Genomic DNA, 10,714 nt, shown 5'->3' with positions numbered 1-10,714 from the left:
AAATTTGGCATCAGATACTTTTATCAGTAACAAGAAAACACAGAAACAGCAGGTAAATGTTTGTATTTAAGCACATGATTCATTTAGAAAGACTTAAAACCACCTTCACCTTTAATTTCCTAAGAAATAATCTCAAATCTTCATTTAAATGTATAATTCTTCACTAGTGTTTACCTATGAGCTAATTTAAGGATCAGTCCTCGTTATTTAAAGAACTGAAGCAAACAAGGCTCCACCCCCTCAGGTGAGCATCTCACCTGTTTGACCTTCTCTTCAAAGTCTGCATCGTTGTGGTCTGAAATCATCTGTGCGAGTCGGATTTGCTCTGCAGTCGCCTGATCCAAGAGAAAGAGTCCAACGTTACCACAGAGAAGAGCTACAGCATCAGTAAAACTACAGCATCAATAAAACTACAGCATCAGTAAAACTACAGCATCAGTAAAACTACAGCATCAGTAAAACTACAGCATCAATAAAACTACAGCATCAATAAAACTACAGCATCAGTAAAACTACAGCATCAGTAAAACTACAGCATCAATAAAACTACAGCATCAGTACAACTACAGCATCAGTAAAACTACAGCATCAGTAAAACTACAGCATCAGTAAAACTACAGCATCAGTAAAACTACAGCATCAGTAAATGTGACATCAAATAAAGTATACAACAATTAATGTGTCTTTAAAGAAAAACATGTATATATTTCAGACAGAAATGTTCATCTGTCCATGTGTGATGCAAGAATTCAACTTTTTTTTTAAGTGAAAGTTTCTTCTGTTACATTTTAATTCACTATGAAGACTGTGATGGTGTTTTAATGAACAAACAAAATGATTATTATAGATAATTAGAGTATACTGGAATTATTTTTACTATTTTTTAAACTATTGTTTCTATTTTTATGCACTTTGTTTTCATTTATTGTCTGCATGTTTGCAGCAGGTCTGTGATGACAATAATTACATTTCCATCGTATGTTTAAATAGATGACACATTTATAACAGTAAAGAGGATTAAAATCTTCACATTTGCAGGATGTATAAACCTACATTTATGAGTCGATCTGATTCAGAAATGTGGAAGTGATGCCCTGCCATAGTATGGTGTGATATTTGTATTAAAATCTAAATTTGCCTGATGTCCAAAGGCAGATTTCAGAGGAGACATTTGGGACAAAGAAGAAAGGACAATTCAGAAAACAAACACTAATAACTCTAGAACGTTTTTAAAGACCCACTCCGATGAAACTGGTGTTTTTGTGGCATTTATCTGGCGATGGAGGACATATATAAAAACATTTATGATTAAAATTGCATTACCGAGTGTTTTTTTTCCCGTTGGGAATAAGGAGCAGAGCTTATAAATGTGACATAGAAGCTACTACGGCAAGCCACGAGCTCCATAAATAGATCCATGAACGTCTTTGTTTTCCTCGTCTGAGCTGGAATCTGGATCTAAATGGAAACGATATTGCTGCAGTTTTTGTTCATCTGCTAATGCTAGCTTAGGGGTTTGAGGGGCTGTAAGCTAGTGGGTTACAGTACACACATACACGCCTAACGCTGCTCTGCTGAAACTATGTCCAAGAAAACAACACAGGATTTTAGATGTTCACTAAACGACCACTGAGAATGCTTAGAAAACAGATCAGCAGATGATCGGGGTGAGTCTTTAAGGATCAAAAATTATCAGCATTTCCTAAAATCCTAAATCATGGAAGCAGACTCCATCCTGGCGTTGGTGCGGTGCATTGTGGGTACCTGAGGCCTCTGCTTGTGCTGTGTCTGGCTCTGTGTTTGCCCCTGTGTCTGCTCCCAGCTGCCCCGGGCCCGGTTTCCGCCCATGGATGTCATCATTTACAGTATATACAAATAACAGTATTTACAAAGAAATAACACCTGAGAAGAGAGGAGGAGAGGCGGTTACAAACCCACAGGTGAGGTCCATGTTTACCAGAGATGAGCAGCACTTCCTGATGCTGCCCTAATGCTGGAGGAGCAGACTATGGTCAAAGCGTGGACTATACAGACGTGTCTCCTCTCTAGATTCATCTTTATGAGATAAAAACAGATGTTAGCCGGGAAACAGATCCTGTGAACTTCAAACCCCCCGCAGCTTCACTCTGACTTACAGGACCCAGAAAAGTGGGTTCTGATCCGGACTGTGATGTTCCGCTCATCAGACCGGACACAAAAACACTGTCACGCACTCTGCGCTCGCGACCCGACGGCTAGCCCCGCGCCGACGGTTTTATCTCGCTCCACGTTACGTAAAACCATTTCTGAGGAGTCCACAAACGACAGCAGGGCCGGGGTTCGTCGAACGGACGTCCCGGGTCACGAACCGGACACATGGCCCGAATGTTCGCCCTTTCATTCGGGTCTGGTGGGCTTCCTGGTCTTCACCTCATGGCGGGGCTAACGCTCCCAGCCGCTAGCTAAACAGCTAGCTTAGTTCCGTCCGCACGAACCCGCGCGGCTACAGCTAGCCGACTAACCTTAGCCAACAGGTTAATTAGCCCGTCATTATCTAGCAGGAGGGAGGTGGGCAACGAGGAAAACCTCCAACCGCCACGGCGACACAACACCATGCTAACAACTGCTATGCTAACGCAGGAATACGGGTTTGGATCACCGACGGCTAAGTTAGCGAGTTCTCCTGGTACCACTGCGCCATTGCTTTGTATCAGAAGGCTGCTCCGCATAATCTGAAGCCCCTGCGCTCCACAGCCAAGCACCGAGGCTAGAGGAAGGCCTGCAGGCCGCTCGGATGAAAATAAATAACAGGCAGTACTAGCCAGAACCCCGGTCCAATCTTACACTTTGATTCTGAAGGGAGACCAATTTTGTTTGGTTGTCGACTGTTCTGTTCGGATTCAGGACCGCGAATAATCCCGGAATTCACATTTCATACATCTAAACTGGACAGAACCTCCTCAAAAGAGTCGAGTCGCTCACACAATCCACGGCAGAGTGTGAATTTACCTGTTTCTTTTCCACTCTGACACCACGGAGAACTGCGTCACGTGGTTTCCAGAGCGCTTCGAGGAAACCAGACCTACACCACGTGACCATTCACAAATATAGTTCCAGACCTGCAACCCCGCGGAGAAAAGTCGGGAGGTTCGGAAGTGTTCTGGAGCGGAGAGGTGAATACAGCAGCAGAGAGGGGAAATACACGGTTCTGTTCACTATCAATGGAGATCAGAGCCCTGAAATGACCTCACACGGCCACCGTAGCAACAGAGTCGCCCACCAGGAATTAAAGAATCTCATTCACTTTCAAACTATCACAGAGACAGTTTAGATAATTTACTCATTATTAAGGCTAAATGTTATACACACAAGTGTAAATATGCTGATAAAAATCAGGTTTTTCACAAAGAGATGATTAAAAATTATGAAATCCTGCAGGAACAGAAAACCTTGGTCTCATGAGACTTTAGAGAATAGTTTATCTTATATAAAAACAAATATTTTAAAAGTATTCTTTTCTTTTCTTCTTTTAAATTTCAATAATCCACTTCACTGAAATTAGTCCAAAGAATGTAGTGGGTGAAAAGCATTATATTTGCATCATAGAATGTATATCATGTATAATAAAGAAAGTAAGTATTATTAGACTGTATTATCATTAGACTGTCTATGTGCATAACATACATTATTCTACATTGTGTGGAATAATCCATCCATCCACTTTCCTGACCGCTGTGTCCCTTTCGGGGTCGCGGGGGTGCCGGAGCCTATCCCGGCTACTGATGGGCGAAGGCGGGGTACACCCTGGACAGGTCGCCAGTCTGTCACAGGGCCTGTGTGAAATAATGTCAACGTTTATTCAAAGCAATCAAATGATTTTGTTTTGAATGTTTATATTTTAAACAGGCTATGTTCCTATATAGAAGTTATGAGCTATTTTAAATTGTTCTAGTAGTACGCATTGAAAATTAATCAGGAAGCAAGACATTTTTTTAGCATACATAATAATGAAGTGCTTGTTATAAAATTACCAAATAAAAAGTAAAACATAACTCTTAAAGAATGCAACAATAGACAAAAAAAAATCAAACAACCCTTTATTAAGATGAAAGCATGACAGAAGCTAGAACAGAATATTCATCGTCCCATTAACATCGGAATAATTATTATTATTCTAATTTGCATAATTATTATAAGAAATTAATTCCAGATTGAGAAGAACTGCAGAAAACGTAAAACTTTATCAGTAAGCCTATTTGTTGATCCTGTCAAGAAACTGTTGGATTTGCATAGTAAAGTTAAAATGAGAGTTTTAGGCTTTAATGCACTTATAAACAGATGTATTTTAATTAAAATCAGAAGATTTTTAAATACTAAAGTTTAATTGATAAAAGTAAAACTACCTGTTTATGGACAACAGATGAAAAAAGAATGATGTATTTGCAGACATGCTTTTTCACGTTTATGTATGTCAAACAAACAGATAAAATAAAAAATAAAACAAAGCTGTGATTTATTAAAATAACAAAGCTAATCACTTCTCTAATAATTTTACAAGTTTAAACATGTCTCTATTATAACAAAACAAAACGTTTTCATTGGTAAAACTTTATTTTTAACTGACACCTCTTTAAGCGCAGCGGCTTTGAACCTTCCGGGCTACTGTAGAGTGAACTTCCGGAAACTGCTGGTCAAAGAGAAAGCAGTTTAATCTGAGCCATGCGTCATTTCAGTCTTCAGGTAAACAAACATCGATTATATTTCCTGAATAAACTAACTTGATGGTTTTCTGTAGAAAGGACCTTTAAAGGTGAAATAATTGTTTGTGTTTATGCTAACAGAGAGTTAGCAACCGGGCTAACGGAGGAGAATAACGCGCTTTGGAGGTAAACAAACATCATGGCGGAGTCGTCGCCTCTGTCGGGGGTGAACGTGGTGTTGGTGATGGCGTACGGGAGTCTGGTGAGTCCTCGCCGCGCGCGCGGCCGCTCGTGGCGAACGGGAAGCTAACTTCCCGCCGCTCCGTCCGCAGGTCTTCGTGCTCCTCTTCATCTTCGTCAAAAGACAAATCATGCGCTTCGCCATGAGGTCCCGCCGCGGGCCGCACGCGCCCATCGGCCACAACGCACCGAAGGTAGAAGCAGCAGGTGGGCAGAGCTCAGGTGTGTCGGCCCGGAGTAACCGCGCGGATCTGGGCTCATTTTCAGGGTCTGAGGGAGAAAATCGACTTCAGCCTGTCGAAGGTCCAGGAGATCCGGTTCGAGCCGCGGCTGCTGTCGGAGGCGGATGACCGGCTGGTGCCCAGATCCCACATCAGTGAGTCTGACGGAGCCCTGCGGTTGATCGGGTTTAGACGGTGTCAGAACTCCGCGTTTCTGTCTGTTCTCCAGGCTGCTACAACTACCTGTTCCGGATGAAAGCTCTGGACGCCATCCGGGACTCCGGTGAGTTCAAGGGATCCGAATGCACCAAAGTCAGCCTAAAATCCAAATACAGACACTGGTTTAATGAATGTAGATAGAACTGGTGTCTTAAATCCTGATTAAAATCTTCCTCCATACATCAAATCAGTCAAAATAGAACTTTGATTGGACAACAATCCCTGTTATTTAAATACACTTGTAAAATAAACATAATATTTAGCTGTTATAACTCTGAGGCTCTACAGGAGGGTGTCAAACTCAATCGCACACGGGACCATCGACCTCCTCTCATCCTCCTCATCCTCATTTGTCTCTGGTTTGACTCCAGGAATCCCGCTCCAGGACATAAGCCGCACCCCCAGCGGCTTCACCGGCCGCACCTTCAGGAACTGGCTGCTGGAGCTGAGAAACTCCCACTCTCTGATCAAAAGCAGCCGCAGCGCGCTCATCGACCGCCTGCTGGAGGGCTACGACGACGCTCGCCACGGAACGGGGGTGGGTAGAGACGCCGGTCCTGCATAATGCTGTCGTCCGTCTGGTGTTGACGTCACCCCTTCTCGTAGGTGTTCGGGGAGGCGGAGTTTCTGGAGTATCAGCAGGCTCTGAACGAACTGGCTGAAGTGTAAGTGTTGGGGGGTATGTGGTTTAAAATGAGACCCGTGCTTCATCTCCCCCCTCCCCCCAGGGTGAAGGCCTACTCCAGCAACACCAGCCTGGATCAGTTCCACCAGTCGGCCGCTAAAGACCTGACGGGCTCTCCCGTCCGCGGCGCCCCCTCCACCATCCAGGTGACCTACCTGCCCTCCGCCGGCCAGCGCAGCAAGCGGCCCAAACACTTCCTGGAGCTCAAGAGCTTCAAGGACAACTACAACACTCTGGAGAGCACGCTGTGAGACATGGACTGACGGTGCGTTCAGGGACACCCCAGAACCCGTAAAACTGAAGATGAGCTGCGAGGAGAACCGCTCTGTAAACTGGGTTGTTTGGACTATTTCATAACTTTATGTTCACATTTAGACTTGAAGCAAAATAATGTTAATTTGAAGCAGCTTGATATTTATTTGGAGCGTTAACTTATTTAATTAATGCTATTGACTTGTTGTAATTTTATTTTATTAAATACATTTTTTTTGAGAATCTTCGTTTTTAATGAAAAATAAAATGCATCCTGTAGCCACTAGGTGGCACTGCAGGGTGAAAAAATACATCAAGAATCAACACTTGTATATATTATTGGTTTTAATCGGATTTTTGTCCAAATATATTAAAGAATTCTTGCAACAAAGTTCTAAAAGCTTCACAGTGAAATAAAATATAAACATTTGTAATATTTTAACAACAGACCCGAACAAACAGGAAGAAGAGTCCGAATTTGGCAGTTTAGTGAAGAGAATAAACAATTTGAATGAAGGATTTCACAGTAAAAACTGTTTTACTCGTTTCTGATGTCAAATATTATCACCGGATGTTTGTGAGCAGGAAATCCTCTGGGAAGCTGAAACAAGCCAATTATTTACAACACGCCGCCATTCAAAGGCTTAAATATATTTAGATTAGAGCAGTTTTGATAAATATGTTAAGACCTTCATCGATGATTAATCCCTAAGAGAATGAGAAAACGGCAGCTCATTAAAAACAATTTAACTTTAACCCTTTAACTGCCTGCTCAACCAAACGGTGGGAAACATTTAGAAAACCTGTTTTTAAAAATATTGATTGTGTGCATAACTCCTCGAGGTACGGAGCCTCTGAAGGGAAATAGAAGGAAAAAGAAGTTTTACAAAAACTGAAATAATAATAAAAAATAATTTAGGTGAGTAACGGATGTATATCAGTAACTGGTGCACATCAATTAGCAACCAGAAAAAAAATGTATTCAATTTTTAGAGAAAAAAAAACATCTATTGTGCACCAGTTACCTTTTTTGATTTAGTTCTGGTTACTAACCACAACTTGTTTTCATTACTTGAGTTTTTTTACAGAGCCTCTAAGTATTTTTGGAAAAACACATTTTTTTACTTCATGTTTTACTTTGTCCCTTTAGGGGCTCCGTACCAAGACATAATCAGCAGAAAAAAACCTTTTTTGGTGTTTTTTTTTTCTTTTTTGGGTAGTTAAAGGTTAAAGCCGTCAGACGTTCACATAAAGAATCATTCTGAGGAAATACTTGCAGCTCATCACTCTTACAGATTGTTTCTGAACCTTTTGGGGTCAATAACTCCACAGTGAGACGGATCCATGGAGAAAAATCCACGGAATGCCGCCATGAGCTGCTGCTGTCCAACGTTTTCTCATCCTGAAAGAAAAGAGATCCTTCTGGGTTCTGCAGAACAGATTTAAATGGAGTCTGAAGGTTTGGGAGTCTGACAGCTCCGACGTTTCTAAGAACATCAAATGTTTTCCACATCCATCCCTGCTTCCTCTTCAGGACTTCCTGCTGCGCTCCAAAAGCAATCCCTCCCACATCCGGAGGGACTCGTCTTCCAGGTGGATAAATACATATTTACAGGTTATTTCTGCCGCGGCGGTCAGGGCTGGATCTCGATGACTTTGATGTACGGCAGCGGCTTGCTGCCGTGTGCGGTCGGCGTCAGCGGTTTGCTGCACAGACGGGCGGATTATTGAGACAGGAATGATGGGAAAAGGTTCATGCTTAAGGGGAATATGTGAACAGGTGAGAGACAGCTCACCTGTAGACAACATCTGGCTTGCCGTCAGAGGAAGGAGGAGCCTCGTGTCCGTTCAGGAAGAAGTCCATGTGGTCGTGGAGTTCCCTGTTCTGCAGACAGGAACCAGAAGAAGGCTTTAATCGTGATTACAAAGTTTTTCTTACAGTATTTGCCAGCCAGTTATTATTAGCAAATAATTACATTTATTATTTGGTGAAAAATAAAACCATTTTTTGGAGAAGGTTGATCCAGCTGGATTTCAAGTCCGCTTGACTTTAAACTACACAGGTGTGGGCGTGTCTGTCCGACGTTCATTCTCTGCTTTATTTATTAAAATAAAGGATTGCTTTTTATCCATTAACTAAAAAAATGCCATATTATCTCTTGAATATAATAAAATCTCAATCACAGAATGTAAAAAAGTTCCTTTAGAGTTTTATTTCGCTGCAGGGCAGGACGCCTGAGGGCGTTCATACATCATTTTTCTCAGTTTGCGATTCATTTGTGAATTTTTTGAATCGACTCCCGGCTCTAATTCAAACGTCCAGAAGAAGAATGTCTGACGGCTGCAGGTTTCATCAGAGATCAAAGACAGACGTGTGGATTCTGCTGACCTCGGCGTCCAGGAACGCCACCCTCTCCTCCAGATCCCTGATGACCTGATCTCTGTCCTGGAGCAGCATCTTTGAGTTCTGCACCTGGAGGACAGAAACCGTCCAGCTGGATGATTGATGACGTGTCTCCTCATCAGAGACGTCCGGTTTGATGCCTGCATACCTGCTCGATCATGCTGCGGACCTTCCTCTGATGACTCTTCAGCATGTCGTCCAGGTGGTGATTCTTCTCCTTCAGGACGGACAGCTCCTTCTCCAGCTCTGCACACCTGCAGACGGACACCAGGATTTCTGAAGCGGCGTGGAGCGCGTCTTCCCGGTTTAATGTTTGCTTCTTCCTCACCTCTGCTCCTCTTCACTCGTTTTCAGCTTCAGGAGCTCCGCCTCTTTCTCAGCCACCTTGTCTTTCAGGTGGCTGCTCTCCTGCTGCGTGCTGTGCAGCAGTGTCTGCAGCTCCTCCACCCGCTGCTGCTTCTCCCTCGACGTCTGCTCGGCTTTCTGCAGACGCTCCGACCGCTCCGCCAGGAGGTCACGGAGCTCGCTGGACTCCGCCTGGAGGAGGGAGAGCGCAGGCTGAGGCCTGATCTGCAGATCTGATTTAGAGAATCCACAGATCTGATCTAGAGAATCCACAGATCTGATCTGGAGGCTTCGTAGATCTGATCTGGAGGCTCCGCAGATCTGATCTGGAGAATCCACAGATCTGATCTGGAGGCTCCATAGATCTGATCTAGAGGCTCCATAGATCTGATCTAGAGAATCCACAGATCTGATCTGGAGGCTTCGTAGATCTGATCTGGAGGCTCCATAGATCTGATCTGGAGGCTCCACAGATCTGATCTGGAGGCTCCATAGATCTGATCTGGAGGCTCCATAGATCTGATCTAGAGAATCCACAGATCTGATCTGGAGGCTCTGCAGATCTGATCTGGAGGCTCCGCAGATCTGATCTGTAGAATCCACAGATCTGATCTGGAGGCTCCATAGATTTGATCTAGAGAATCCACAGATCTGATCTGGAGGCTCCATAGATCTGATCTGGAGGCTCCATAGATCTGATCTGGAGGCTCCATAGATCTGATCTGGAGGCTCCACAGATCTGATCTAGAACAGTTTAGTTCAGAACCACTGAGTTTTAGGAACAACTTTGGAAACTTGAATCAGCAAATTATCTAAAGTGAATCAAATCATGAGAAATATTCAAATTTGTTCCTAAATGTGTGGATTGAAAATGACCCGATTCTCCCTTTAAAAATGTGTCGCTGTTCTGCTTCTTTTTCTTTCCAGGTAACAAACTGATTCGTTCTTCTTGACCTCCAAGTTGGACTCTTGTTTTTATACTTTCAGTCAGAAAACAAATATGCTGGAATATTTCTCACATTTGTTCCTGTTATTTAGATTTGATGTAACTCTTATTCATCCATGTTTGCTTTTATTTTTTTGGAATAAACTGATGAAATTGTGGCAGAAATCAAAGAGTAATAAACCTGACGATCTGCTTTAAGCTCATCAGTTCTTCTTTATCTTATCTGGTAAAAGTTTGTGTCTCATCTGAAGTAAAAATCCTCTTTTTCAGACCAAAAATGCAGTCACTCTTTAGACTGCAGGGCTTTCACCCACCAGGTGTCGATGTGCGTAAACATAAACAGTAAACCGTCTTGACTTATTATTTATTTTTGGGGGATATTAAAACCCTGATAAATTTTATTTGAATTCTGAATGAAAAAAAGATAAATTAAAATAAATGAGTTTATTATTATAAAAAAAAACAGATCAAATAACTCAAAGGTGTGATATTGTGACAGTGTGACGTGACGCTGTGATGTTGTGATGTTGTGATGTTGCGACGTGGTGACGGTGTGATCCTGTGACGTTGTTGTGACGGTGTTGTTACGGTGTGACGTTGTGACGTTGTTGTGACGGTGTTGTGACGTTGTTGTGATGTTGTTGCGACGGTGTTGTGACGGTGTTGTGACGTTGTTGCGACGTTGTTGCGACGTTGTTGCGACGTTGTTGTCACGGTGTTGTG

At 42.9% G+C, this 10,714-nt stretch overlaps 3 protein-coding genes across 8 annotated transcripts in view; 1 reads left to right on the top strand and 2 right to left on the bottom strand.

Moving 5' to 3' along the window:
* ubap2l (ubiquitin associated protein 2-like) overlaps positions 1-3,209 on the bottom strand; it is a gene marked incomplete in the record, with an annotated part of 23,578 nt that extends 20,369 nt beyond the window's left edge. For 2 of the 3 annotated variants that reach the window (XM_036214142.1, XM_036214143.1), the window contains 3 exon segments: positions 258-335; positions 1,765-1,902; positions 2,989-3,209. In XM_036214142.1, coding sequence (XP_036070035.1) covers positions 258-335; positions 1,765-1,860 — 174 coding nt within the window. 3 annotated transcript variants of the gene reach the window in all.
* A 1,179-nt stretch (positions 3,210-4,388) lies between these two features.
* Positions 4,389-6,687, top strand: LOC112162650 (protein C1orf43 homolog). The gene is made up of 8 exons (XM_024298493.2): positions 4,389-4,719; positions 4,821-4,941; positions 5,012-5,113; positions 5,187-5,295; positions 5,370-5,423; positions 5,731-5,897; positions 5,966-6,024; positions 6,088-6,687. The coding sequence occupies exons 2-8, from the start codon at positions 4,879-4,881 to the stop codon at positions 6,293-6,295; spliced, it is 762 nt and encodes a 253-aa protein (XP_024154261.1). The 5' UTR covers positions 4,389-4,719; positions 4,821-4,878; the 3' UTR covers positions 6,296-6,687.
* Positions 6,624-10,714, bottom strand: part of tuft1b (tuftelin 1b) — a 23,437-nt gene continuing 19,346 nt past the window's right edge. Inside the window, exons 8-13 of one of the 4 annotated variants that reach the window (XR_004948613.1) lie at positions 9,029-9,237; positions 8,849-8,954; positions 8,686-8,769; positions 8,093-8,181; positions 7,859-8,003; positions 6,628-7,822 (exon numbers count right to left, since the gene is read on the bottom strand). Coding sequence is in view for 3 of the 4 variants with exons in the window: in XM_024298486.2 (XP_024154254.1) it covers positions 7,931-8,003; positions 8,093-8,181; positions 8,686-8,769; positions 8,849-8,954; positions 9,029-9,237 (561 nt within the window). In the remaining variant the exon portion in view is untranslated. Of the gene's footprint in view, positions 8,004-8,092; positions 8,182-8,685; positions 8,770-8,848; positions 8,955-9,028; positions 9,238-10,714 lie in introns of all 4 variants that reach the window. The other 3 variants (XM_024298486.2, XM_024298487.2, XM_024298488.2) reach the window with 3 other exon arrangements.

This window comes from Oryzias melastigma, linkage group LG11 (assembly GCF_002922805.2).
Source record: "Oryzias melastigma strain HK-1 linkage group LG11, ASM292280v2, whole genome shotgun sequence".
NCBI classification, from domain to species: Eukaryota; Metazoa; Chordata; class Actinopteri; order Beloniformes; family Adrianichthyidae; genus Oryzias; species Oryzias melastigma.
This window is presented reverse-complemented; position numbering and strand designations above follow the sequence as displayed.

Bases quoted from the DNA above. Each gene is read 5' to 3' on its own strand.
- LOC112162650 (XM_024298493.2), top strand. From the start codon at position 4,879: ATGGCGGAGTCGTCGCCTCTGTCGGGGGTGAACGTGGTGTTGGTGATG. The intron at 4,942-5,011 runs GTGAGTCCTCGC...CTCCGTCCGCAG, and splicing joins TGATGGCGTACGGGAGTCTG to GTCTTCGTGCTCCTCTTCAT. The intron at 5,296-5,369 runs GTGAGTCTGACG...TCTGTTCTCCAG, and splicing joins GGTGCCCAGATCCCACATCA to GCTGCTACAACTACCTGTTC.